A 13,667-nucleotide genomic window follows, 5' to 3' on the forward strand; every position below is an offset into this window, starting at 1 on the left:
TTGTTGGAACTACTTTGTTAAATGTTTTTGCCTTTGTTGGAACTATTTTGTTAGGACTTTTTGCCCTTGTTGGAACTACTTTGTTAAATGTTTTTGCCTTTGTTGGAACTATTTTGTTAGGTCTTTTTGCCCTTGTTGGTACTTGAAATATGATTAATGGAATGTTTATTTGATACTTGAAATATGGTTTATGTAATGTTATTTTGGCTTGAAATATGATAAATGGAATGTTTATTTGATACTTGAAATATGGTTTATGTAATGTTTTTTAAAGTTCTACTTTGTTGATTTTAGGTTCATATGGATCACGATCAAAAGTTACTTCTCGTAATTCTAATGTACCTATACATCCGTTATTTTTGGAAGAGGGGTGTGAAACGATTGCGGGATAATGATTCGGAAATGACGGGACACGAATACACATTGGAGTTATTACACTGTAATCGTTTACAATGTGTTGAAGTATTACGCATGTCCCGTGAATCTTTTGTACGACTATGTGCTCATTTTAGAGCAAATTACTCATTAAAGGACAGCAAACATGTATCAGTTGAGGAAAAGATGGCTATGTTTTTGATGATGATCGGACATAATCAACGTTACGTGATTATCAAGCGGAGATTTCAACACTCGAAGCAAACAATTCATAAATTTTTTTATGAAGTGTTGGAAAAAATGATGCTTTTCGCACAAGATGTTATAGTACCAACATCTTTTAATCCGAATCCAAACATTCCAGGACATAATAGGAGGCTACGAAGGGTTTTCAAAGGAGCAGTTGGTGCACTTGATGGCACTTTGATACATGCTGTTGTCCCTGCTAAGAAACAAGACTTATATAGAAGTAGGGGAAATGGAGATTGCTACCAAAACGTATTGGCAATATGTGACTTCAATATGATTTTTACATTTGTTGTGACCGGGTGGGAAGGGGTAGCGCATGACTCTAGAATATTATCAGAAGCAGTAGCCGATCCACAAGCATCATTCCCGTTTCCACCATCAGGTAAATTTTTGTTTTTTTTTAATATTTTCATTTTAATTTGAAAATTGATTAGTGTTTTGCATTTTTTTCAGACAAATATTATCTTTGTGATGCCGCGTATGCACACACTCGAGGATTTATGGCCCCTTATCGTAATGTGAAGTATTGGCTTGGAGATTTTCGTCAAAGACGTACATTGACCAATAAAGAAAAATTTAACCATGGACATGCAAAACTTCGGAATGTCATTGAGCGTGCTTTTGGTATTTTGAAAGCACGCTTCCCTATATTGAAGAGGATGGCACCATTCCCGTTTGTGACACAAAGAAACATTGCCATGGCATGCTTTGCGCTTCATAATTATATAAGGAAAGAAGGATTGAGTGATGAGTATTTCGCACGATACGATGAACCAAATGTCCCATTTCGAAATAACAATGTGGCCATTGATGATGATGAAGACGGGATTCCAACACATGGTACTGCAGCAGACCGTGAATATATGACTCAGTTACGTGATGAAATTGCTGATCAGTTGATGCACAATATAGATTGAATTGTTTTAAATGAAATTGTTATTGTAAAACATTTTTTTTATTGTATGACTAATTTAGTTGCATGAATTTTATTTTCAATGTTATAAGACTATTGTTATTAAAATTTTGGTGTTGAAAAATCATTTTAAGTTTGTAAAATAATTTTATTTAAAATTCAGTTTATTTCAACAGCCTGCAGACGTTAAAAAACAAACAGTCTTCTTATTGCAGACTGCAGACGTTTGGTCCACCTCTTCTGCTGCAGAGGCTTGCAGATGTGGTCCGCAGACTGCAGACATTTTGGCTTCAGAAAAACAAACAACACCTAACTCTACTGGATCGATGAAGAGGTAAAGAATTGTCAATAGGATAAAATGGAATATCATCTTCAGGTTGACTGCTAGTGTTATCTAAGGTTCCATTAGTGGATGAATATGAAATCTTTTCTAGGTCAATGACACTCCCACTATCCTCTTTGAATATGAGTTCTTTCTCACGAAAGACTCCCCTTCGAGCTATGAGAACCACGTTCTCACTAGGTATGTAGAACAAGTGTCTAAAGGATTCATGTGGATAACCAATGAAAATACACTTCTTGGCTTTGGGTTCAAGCTTTTCATGAGTTTCTCGTCTTACGAGAGCCTCACAACCTTAGACCTTGATACGTGTGAGCGAGGGAGCTTTCCCTGTCCACATCTCATGAGGTGTTTTGGCAACCTTCTTTATGGGAACAAGATTTAGGATATTGGTAGTTATCTCTAAGGCATACCACTAGAATGATATAGGAAAAGTGGCTCGAATCATCATGGAACAAACCATGTCTAACAAGGTTCGATTGCGCCTCTCAGTCACACCATTAAGTTTTGGTGTTCTAGGAGGTGTCAATTGTGAAACGATTCTGCATTCCTTGAGGTATTCGTTGAACTCGTTACTAAGATATTATCCACATCTATCATATCAGAGCATCTTTATCTTTTTGCCCAACTGAATTTCGACCTCATGCTTAAACTATTTGACCCTTTCAAAAGTCTTAAGTAGATATACCCATATCTTTTATAATGATCAGTAAATTTCATGTAGTATCAATTAGCATCCCTTATAACAGATATGAAAGGCCCACATACATGTTTATGGATCAGATCTAGCATTCCTTCACCTCTTTAACATGTTCCAGTGAAAAGTGATTTTGTCATCTTGCCCAATAAACAAGAGTCACATTCATCATCCAACCTTAAGTCAAATGATTCCAACACTCCATCCTTTAGGAGTTCGGCGATTCATTTCTTGTTAGTGTACCAAAGATGACAATGCCACAAACATGATTTGTCTACACTATTAGACGAATCAATATTGATAACATTATTGCCTAATTTATTAACACATATGATAGTTTTATACACACCATTACAAGTAAAAACTTTGAATATAAAACACCATTTTTGTAAACCAACATAGAACGATTGTCATTATCAAATGAAAAACGATATCCTTGTTTATATAATGCATTAAACGAAATAATATTTCTAGTCATATCTGAAGCATAACAACAATTAACTAAATCTACTGTAGCATTACTATCAAGCATAAGTCCATAAGTCCCAATCTTGGTAACATGTGAAGTGCATCTATCCCCCATGAACAAGTTCAAGCTTCTGTGCTCCACTTCCTCACTTTCTCTTAATCCCTGCAAATCAGAACAAATGTTGCAACCACATCCTATATCAAGGACCCAAGAATGAGAAAGTTGTGTGTTATTGATTTGGATAGTGTAAATACCTGAAGGCTTGATCTTTCCTTCTTTCAACTATTTAAGGTAGTTCAGACAACTTCTCTTCCAATGCCCCTTTTCATTGCAATGAAAGCAAGTGGCCTCTTTCGGATCACTAACAGTTGAAGTATCAGGATGGGCTTTCCCCTCTGACCCACCGGTGGACACTCCAATATGGGATTTCCCTTTCCAATAGTTTTGAGCGTTTTCATCTTTTTTCTTTCCCCTGCCATGATTGATGGTTATGACAGGAGCACTTGTCATAGAAGGGACATGAGTCTTCTTCATTCCCGATCAACTAGTTTTCAACAAGTTGTGGAGTTGAGTTAATATGGTCACTATGTTGTTCAAATGAAAGGTCAAAATGAATTGCTCATATCTAGCAGGTAGGGAGTTAAGGACCATGTTAATGGCCATATCCTTGTGAATTTCACATTGAGTTTCTCCAACCTCTCCACATATCTCTGCATCTTTTGCACATGAGCGCATACAAATTCACTTTCCTTTAGCTTAAATGCCATTAGGGATTTGACAACCTCATAGCATTCTTGTCTTGACTTATTGTGAAACTTTTCAACAAGATCCAAGCTTATTTCGTATAACCAATAGTCCTCATAACTTTTGTAACTCAGGTATCATAGTTGCAACCATGATACAAGCGGCCTTAGTGGCATCGTCATGGTGTTGTTTATGAAGAACTAATTCTTCAGGAGTAGCAGTCAATTCATCAATCTTAGGAAGGGGGTTATCGAGAACGTGCTCTTTTTTCTCATAACAAAGCGTCATCTTCAAGTTTCTAATCTAGTCCACTTAGTTTGGACCATATATCTTTTCTGTTGACAAAATCGATAAGAGAGTGAAGATTGAATTTTGATTAGAGTTTTGAGTAGCAAAATTTTCACCATTTCCATACATCTATGGAAAGAGAAATTTTAGTTAATTGATATATGTCTTGTTGAGGAAAACAGGCAATACTTGTAAAGACTCAAAACAAATCTGATGCCACTTGCTATGTTCTGATCACCCTTGTTAGGAAGTAATGCAGATAACAAGAAAAACTATAAGCACACAAGACACGGGAGGGAAGGGGGTAATCTTTATTTCCGATTTCTCAAATAGAGGTTTCAAGTACAATTCACTAGAGATCCGCCCTACTCACTAAGGATACAAGATACAAGACACATGACACTTCAAATGACTCTGCATGCATTGCTATTTATACTTGAGGGATCAAACTTAAATACCTAATAGGCCAAGCCCATTGGCCCATGGGCCCATGAATTGTGATAACCAATCATATTCCACCATGCAACTAAAGGTTTTTGAGCATTCTAACACTCCTAAAGTGTACATACAACCCTAAATACCTTGGATCTATGTTTGTATTATACATGAAAATATCAATTTTCCAAGGTATTGTTCTAACTAGCATACTATGAAGTACATATAATATAAATTCTAGTAGATTTACATACCTTTTTGTTGTATCTTGATTCAATGGAGTTTAAGAGCCTAGTGCCTCAAATGTGACACCTCAAATGGTTCACACAACATCACCAACATCTTGGAATAACTTGAGAGAAAAGGTTCCTATGCTCAAATCGGCTAGCCCTCATGTGTACACACACTAGTGCCAATTTATAAAGCCACGGGGTCCTTATATATTGTGGCTTTTAGGGTTACACCATGTAACTCATGTGTTTCCATATTCTTCATGCTCCATGGGTTAAAACCTCCATGGAGTATCCATGGGTTACTCTATGGGTTTAGCCCAACATAAAGAACTATGGAGCATAAGCCCATATATATAAGAATGAATGATTTACACAATCAATCCTCATATATTTAATTAGTCTCCTTTTGATCACAAAGTTAATTCCAAATTAGTTCTTGATCAATACTAATTAAATAATATGATTTCATATTAATATATTAGAACTTATAATATATTAACAAATCATAAATATCTTTTTCTCAACAAAGTCTATCCAAATTGTTCCGATGCCATGCAACCCAAATGGACCATGCCAATCGGGTCAAGTACATACCAATTATAGTTATGGACTTAGACACTATTCCAATTGTCTCCCACTTGGATAAGTCTAAAACTATTATTGCATATGACTTCAAAACCCAACTAGCAATCATAGCTCTTAAAAGCTGCTGTCGAACTCTGAACAAATCAATGACGCGTCCATAAGATAAGGGATCCTATATTCCTCTATTCTAGATATCATATGGACTGAGACATGGATTATAATCATTCTATATTTCCATTTGTTGTTTCCCGATTTCCGATTTATGACGACCGACTAATTGAACAAATCAAATCAGTCCAGGCTTGGCCAAGCACTTCGGGGTGTCATCACTAAATCATCGAGGGGCCCACAAATATCACTTTTATTGCTTTAAAGGTAAAAGGAATGGATAAACTTCGACTCATATGCTTGTTCTACTACTTGTTGAATCATACACAAAGGCACATTTTATAACATCGAGTTACCAATGCGTTTTCGTATAATTAATGTATAACCAACTCATATGCAAGAAATCATATCTCTAGGTTTGAAGAATATAAGATATTATCGTCTCATGATCACTCGTGATAAAATCCATGAAGTGAGTAAAATGAGCATGGGTTTAATCCAATACTCAGAACTTATGAGCACTCATGAATGTTGTAGCAACTCTTGCTATGTCCAATACCTTGGACATCTACAAACCAGCTTCATGACAATCTTGCCTTAATACCTACTTCCAACGTATTATCGACTGTGGATGGTTTGAACAACTTAGTCATTCAGAAAGAATGACCTAGTTATTCTGGAATTCAAAACATGCAAAGTGAAACATAAGAATAATCGAATCTAATATGGTCTCAGAACTTATGAATATAAATAGAAAGCCTTTTATTTATCACCATATTGATTACATATCATTCATTACATATTGTTTCAAATTATCAACTTTATACTTGAATTAAAACAATAGTTGTCCCATGCTCCAAGCATGTACACTATGTTTTCTAAACATTAGTCATGCCATACACCAAGTATGCTCACTATGTTTTTCCAAACATTAGTTATGCCATACACCAAATATGCACACTAAGTTTGTCTATGATCTTTACTTTGTGAAATAGATCAATTGAACATAATTCCAATTATTCTCATTTCACAGTCCCAAATCCTTACCGAAAATGCAAGAATTCCAAATTCCTGCCATTTACCAAAATCTGTTAGATTCTAAACTTATATGCATTGATCCTATCGTAATGACTATGCATAAAGTCACAAAAACTTGTCAACAAACATTACAGAGTATTCCAATGGAGATCAACTCCTTCTAATCTTGCATTAAGTTTCCTAATCTTACACAGATTCAATAGTTTCCACCCGTGGAGGCACTTCTGTATTCCCATTTTGACTATCACTTCTGAATAAGAGTTGCCTCTTTTTAGAATATGTCAATATGGTCCTCTCCAAAAATTTACACCATACTTCTAACAGTCCCTGAGCAACCAATCTTTGGTAAACCTTAGATTGTCCTCGACAAGTGCTTAATCAAATTAGTCATATCTAGTTCTAGTACCTTTTCCCTCTTAATGCTCTAGGCATTTGGAAAAATTTAGAGCAAATGAAAATTGTAGCACATGCAATCAACCCTATATCCGAAGCACATGGGACACGATTCATGATGTCTCACATAAAGACATGATACTAGACCAGTCTTTTGCTATAATATTTCTATTTCTATTTGCCATGTTCTCATAATTCAGATTATGAAAAGGGATGCCGTAATCATAATCGAATTTTAGAACGCAAATAATGTTTCCATATATAGAATTTCCTTATGTTGAACCATTCCAACATAACATTCATATATATATATATATGTATGTATACTTGACTAAATTTGATTAAAATGTCACGATCTAAGCATTTAGATTTGAAATGAAGTAAAATTTCATGTCCCTTAATTATAGCAAAACAACTTTTTCCCAATTAAAACTTTTGTTTTCTATAATTAACATTGCTAACTTGCAACACTTATCATAATTATCATGCTCCCACTAACATGATGATTATTAGCATAACACTTATGCTCCCACTAGCTTTAACATGTACTTAGAAATCAACTGGACTTTTAGGATTCATTACTTTATTGAATTTCTTACGAAAGTTCATATTTCTGATACGAGATGCTTTGATAAAACTTTAACAAAATCATAAACCTTTCCTTAGATAGCACACATGTGTGTCTAAACCATTTCAGAACTATGAAAATGGATGTCGTAATCATAGTCTCAATTGTTTAGACCTTTGTCATTTCTCACAAGTCTATGTTAGTGTGCCGGTTAACCACACAAGCTCCACTGACGACTTTGAGAATGCAAATATCACAATTGCTACCTACTTAAAATCTACTTAGTGAAAGAGTTTCCTCACCATCATTTTCATGAATCGGATAGAGACCTTATGACACTTAGACTTTATGGTGTATGTGTTCCTATCCATGTGAATTTGTCAAAACCATAATCACAAGACAAGGTTAGTGACAAATCCAAACTCATATGGATTGAACTTGTGCAATCTTGACTTCTTGCCTCCTGGCAGCACAAGGGTCTGCCATTGCTTCCAAGTTGTTATGCATCCAATTGAGAACTCTCAGAACTCATATGCAAAGCCAACTTTAACTGGAATTAGGGCTGGAAATTTCCGACACGACCAACGACACGACACGAAATATATGGGTTTGGGTTGAGTTTTTCAACCCGCCAACACGCCAACCCGCCAACCTGCCAACCCGTTATTAAACGGGTCATATATGAGTTTCTTAAAAAATAAACGGGTTGACCCGCCAACCCGTTTATATTTTTAATTAAAAAGTTATATATTTTTTATTTTTAAATGTATTTATGTATCAAGTATTAATATTTAATAAGTATTATCTATGTTTGTATTAATTTCTAATTTGAACATGTGTCTATGAATGTTTTTAATTTTCATTTTGATCTTTACAACTTAAGTAGTTAACTGTCTAAAATTTGGATATATTTGCATCAACCATCAAGAATTTATTTATGTTTAATTGTCAATTTTATTTATGGAATCTGACCGACGAACCCGCCAACCTGTGAACTCGTATAAATAAACGGGTTGGTGGGTTATATATGGGTTTATGTTCCAAACCCGCCAACCCGTGACCTGTATATTTAAATGGGTCGTGTTTGGGTTGGCATATTTTGACCCGCCAACCCGCGACACGCCAACCCGAACATGACACGATTGCCAGGCCTAACTAGAATGGGCATAGAAATAAGAATATGTCAACACGATAGGTTATAAACCTCAAGTCATGTGCTAGTGATAAACTACATGTTTTATTCTTGATTACTTCTTGAAGTTTTTTCAAGATCTGTAAGACTCCCACTGTCCTCTTGACATATAAGACTCTCTTGCCAAATATTCAAGAGATAGTGCAGATTTTTATCAAGACAAACATGTCACACAATTAGCCTAAGTTGGTCTCTGTTTTATCCTAAACACCACAACTTACCAATTTCAAATGTAAAAGAGTAGTATACATTTTACTCTTACATTTGACAAGTGTTAATAACCCTTCTTTAAGATGTTTCACTCAAATTACAATCTTGGAGTATGACTCTAAGACTTGTTTTGGAACGAAGTATGACTCATCTTCTTGATTTAACCACTTCAATAATTCATGACTCCTCTTCTTAGCCATAAGAATGCACTAAGATGACCCTAGAGGATAAATTGTGATATGGTCTCACAACCATTAAGATGATCATAAAACATGATACTAAAGTACTCTCCCATATTTTCGGATTTGAGAAACTTTTATCTTTCTGCCAAATTTGATTCTTCTCATTCGTTCTGCCATACATCAAAACTTTTCCAATGTTTCAGAATTATACTTAAACTTGTAAGTATAACTATATTTACTAACCTTTAGTAAATAATGACGAATAGTCTTATCGATATTTTGTGGTGGACTTGACCAGTGCACAAGAATGTGTACTCGATCCCTTAGTCCTTCACTTGACTCACATATACATGTGAACAAGGAATTAGTCTGAATTTTCCAAAGCTGAAAGTTCTCATTCATCATACTATACAACTTGCATGATTCCAAATTTGATTCTTCTCATTCGTTCTGCCATACATAGAAACTTTTCTAATGTTTCAGAATTATACTTAAACTTGTAAGTATAACCATATTTACTAACCTTTAGTAAATAATGACGAATAGTCTTATCGATCTTTTGTGGTGGACTTCACTAGTGCACAAGAATGTGTACTCGATCCCTTAGTCCTTCACTTGACTCACATATACATGTGAACAAGGAATTAGTCTTAATTTTCCAAAGCTGGAAGTTCTCATTCATCATACTATACAACTTGCATGATTCCAAGTTTTGGTCTAATTGAAACTTGGGTGATGAGAGTCTTTCCTTATCTGGTAAATTTAGACACTACCACAAATGAAAGAATCAAATTCACATTTCCATTATTGCTAGAAACATACAAACATCAGTTTTTCATAAATGCCATTACAAGGAGATATAATAAAATAAAATAAAATTATTTATTTATAAAAATGCAGAAAAAACATTTTCCTTACAATGAAACTTTAAATGAAAACTATGCTATTACATATTTTCTAGCAATTTATCATAACTCTCTAAGTAGTAGCTCAAGAATCCGATCTTCGAACCATGCGATTGAAATCCATCTTCGCGATCAGATTCAACATACTCTTTCTTTAAGCTTCCTTCCCATTGCTTGATCCTGCCAAACATCGAAATGTAACCGAGTCACATTTTGTATTAAGAATCATCAATAAGGAACTTAACATAGTTAGATAGTGGACTTAACTGAAGCAGAGTCAAACTTTTTGACTTCACCTCCTCTCAGATCATTCAGATAGTTCGTGCAGCTTCGTAACCAATGCCCATTCCTTTGGCAATAGAACCATATGGACTCTTTGGTAATGGTACATGGGACTATCTCAGACTTTCCTTTCTCTTTACCATTTGGTCAATCGAGTTGACTATGGCCGATCCGTTTCCGTTGGGAAGAGAAAGCTTTTCTGGATATCCAATGTTACCACTTGTCAATGTCCATGGTAGTTTGGGAAGTTGATCTACTAATCAAATTTGCTTTACCAGAGCTCCAAATCATTGTTGATTCAACAGCACCAAGCAAATAAATAAGATCATTAAGGGTCATGTCATAGTCTGTTACATAGTAGTCCCAAATGAACTCACTATGTGACTTAGAAAGTGATTGAACAACCAACTTTCTCAAGACTTTGACACCCAACTCTCTCGGCTTGTCAATATGTGACTTTATTTCCAAGATGTGAGCACACATAGACTTTGCTTGCCAATAGGGCTTGAGTGACCTTGAACTATTCAAGAACTTATGGGATAGGGAGAATAATTGGAGGAGGTGGAGGAAGTGAAGAATGATTTCTAGGACATCATCTTCATTAGGAAAGCTTGTTCCAAGAGATTTGGGAAGATCATAATTGTTTGAACCAGACATCTTTTGGGAGATATTCAAGATAGTTGATTTAAAGTCCTTAATATAACACCCAATATGAAATATTAAGGCTAGGACACAACACAATATTTTATAACTTGGAAGAGGGATGTCGTAATCCAAGCTATAGAATAATTGAAGGTAGGCAAATGACGATTCATGAATTTCCACCATAAAAAAATAAATAATTTATTAGGTTTTAATTGGATTTGAAACTCCTAGATCATTTGAGATTCACTGAACTTTTCAATGGCATGTTTCAATCTCGATTGTGCCCTCTCAAGTTTTGTGACTGGGATGCCGAGGATCACAAAACAAGGTGTGAATAACCATGCAAATATACTTGGTACCCTTAATATTTACCACTCAATAGATGTGCCGGTTAAACACACGCGCTCCACCGATACCATGATAAACATTAAGTTACCCTTTGCATACCTTGTTAAATCCAGGTTAGTGTGTCGGTTAACCACACACGCTACACTAATGACTTAAGCTAAGTGCAAAGTGTAATTTCATGGGTTAGCACCAACTTCAAATTTTCCTAAAGTAACTAAATTTGGGGATTTATAAAAGGTTTAGTTAATTTATCATTATACTTATAATGTGTAACGCCTGTAGATCCGAGCTAGTCAATTTAGAGATAATAGGGGTCGAAAATGATTTTTCGACAAAAGATTATTTAGAATAAATAATCTTAACCAAGTTGTAGAATATGTCACAAGGTTTTCTTACATATAAAGAACGCCGAAATCCGAGTTATAACGAAGAAGTTATGACCCGTCGAAGTTTCGCGACGGAACCGACATGATACCGGGAAGCATAAATAGTAAAATTTCGATAGAGTGAGTTTTATACTTAGCAACCTAAATGAAAGTCGTAGAATACATTAAACCGAGAGCATCCATAAAAAGAACGCCCAAATCTGACTTCATATGAGAAAGTTATGATTTTTCGAAGATTTAGCTTAGCAGTGTACATCCCGAAATTCGAATATTAGATTGAGCGGTTTTTAGCCGACACATCCTAAACGAGAATCGAATATCTCGGTATTTTTAGCGTAACGATAAAAAGACAGACGAAAACAGACGTCGAATGAAGAAGTTATGAGATTTTAACGGACCAATCCTATCCCGGCCTGTTAAATAATATAACTTTTAAAATTAATTTAAAATTAGCTAACAGAGTCTAAAAGAAAGTTGTAGATTATGTTCCTGCCTACGCGTGGATATAAAGCACGTTGAAAACGAAGCTCGTATGTGAAAGTTACGAATTTTTAAAGTCGAGTGTGCAAATTGCGAAATCTGATGCGAAATTGATGACGTGGCTCGATCAGGGTCGTCGCTTGCTGAGCACAATGCTCGCTTTGGATCTTGACACGTCGCATCTCGGACGCCCAATGCTCGCATCGAACGCCCCGCGTACAAACCTCGCACGCCCAACGTTCTACCCTTCTGCGGACCAGAGCAAGCCGCATCGCCCCACCGAAGCCGCAACACGTGTTGTACGAACAAAGCTCTACGCCCACGTAGGTCCGAGGTACACCCAGCGTACCGAGGCCTCGCAGGCTATAAAAAGGAAGTGAGGTCAGCTGGCTTCTTCACTCATTTCTCCACTCTTTCTCTCACTACTTTCTCTCTCTAGCTCCCCTAAACCCTCCTAAACCCTAGGTAAACCCCTTAGCTGTAACGCCTGTGTTTCCGGGCTTGCCACTTTTAGCAATGTAATAGTCTAGGTTAACCTTTGTAACCCGTTTTGAAATAATGATATTTTATTCTTTGAGTATTATGTGTTTTGTGCTTAATTGCTTAATTATGTGGTTTGATTAATTAAGAATAAAAACAAGCGTCAAAATTTAAGTGTAAAATAAACTTAATATATTTGTTTAATGTTGTAGTAATTGAAACGAGGTTTCCGAATATATATAGAACGCCCAAATCTGACTTCGTATGAGGAAGTTATGATTTATCGAAGTTCCGGCTTAGCGGTATACAGCCTGTTTTACTCGATTTGAGATCGAGCGGTTGTTAGCCGAAGCAATCTAAATGAGAATCGAAGATCTCATTGTTGGTATCGAAATGATAAAAAGTTAGGCGAGAACGGACGTCAAACGAAGAAGTTATGAATTTATAACGAAAGTTTTTGTCCCGGCCTATTAAAAATAATTAATAAAAATAAAGTCAAAATTAGCCGACGAAGTCTAAACGAAAGTCGTAGAGCGTGGTCTCACCTTTCCGTGGATATAAAGAACGTCGAAAACGGAGTTCGTATGAAGAAGTTATGAATTTCCGAAGTTTATTAATCATTTTGTAATTAAATTTAAATCAAAATCGGAAGCCTTATCCGAAGACGAGTCACCGGTGTGATCCGGAGTACGCCCCGCGTACGAGGGTACGCTACCGCGTACTCAGCATAGTGTCGACACTTCGGATGACGCATGCAGTGACGATTTCGGAAGCAGTACGCGCTGCGTACTGCAGTACGCCCCGCGTACTCCGAGGCTCCAGCCTCCTATAAATAGGATGCGAGGGTTCCGGGTATTTTTACCATTTTCCTCTCATTTTCGTGTTGAAGCTCTGCGCAAAAACCCCCGAAGCTATCCCGAAGTCCCGATATCATACTCTAGCCCCGAGGCAAGTCCCGAGATCCCGAAGATCCCGAGAAGTGCGGTTCCCGAGTCGAAGCTCTGCCCGCGAGAAGTTCGATTTTCGAGGAGATCTTCCAGATCTGCTGAGGATTACTACTTCTGCAAGTCGTAGTGCTGTCCGATCATCTTCTGATCAAGTGAGTGTGTAGTTATTTTCTTT

General features: G+C 36.2%; 1 protein-coding gene across 1 annotated transcript; it reads left to right on the forward strand.

The window, feature by feature from the left end:
- The first annotated feature begins 402 nt into the window (after positions 1 to 402).
- On the forward strand, positions 403 to 1,541 carry LOC145059765 (uncharacterized). Its single transcript, XM_079007554.1, has 2 exons — positions 403 to 1,006; positions 1,078 to 1,541. The coding sequence occupies exons 1-2, from the start codon at positions 403 to 405 to the stop codon at positions 1,539 to 1,541; spliced, it is 1,068 nt and encodes a 355-aa protein (XP_078863680.1).
- The last annotated feature ends 12,126 nt before the right edge of the window (positions 1,542 to 13,667 follow it).

Source organism: Lactuca serriola, chromosome 6, assembly GCF_051521515.1.
Source record: "Lactuca serriola cultivar US96UC23 chromosome 6, Lser_US96UC23_V15, whole genome shotgun sequence".
NCBI classification, from domain to species: domain Eukaryota; kingdom Viridiplantae; phylum Streptophyta; class Magnoliopsida; order Asterales; family Asteraceae; genus Lactuca; species Lactuca serriola.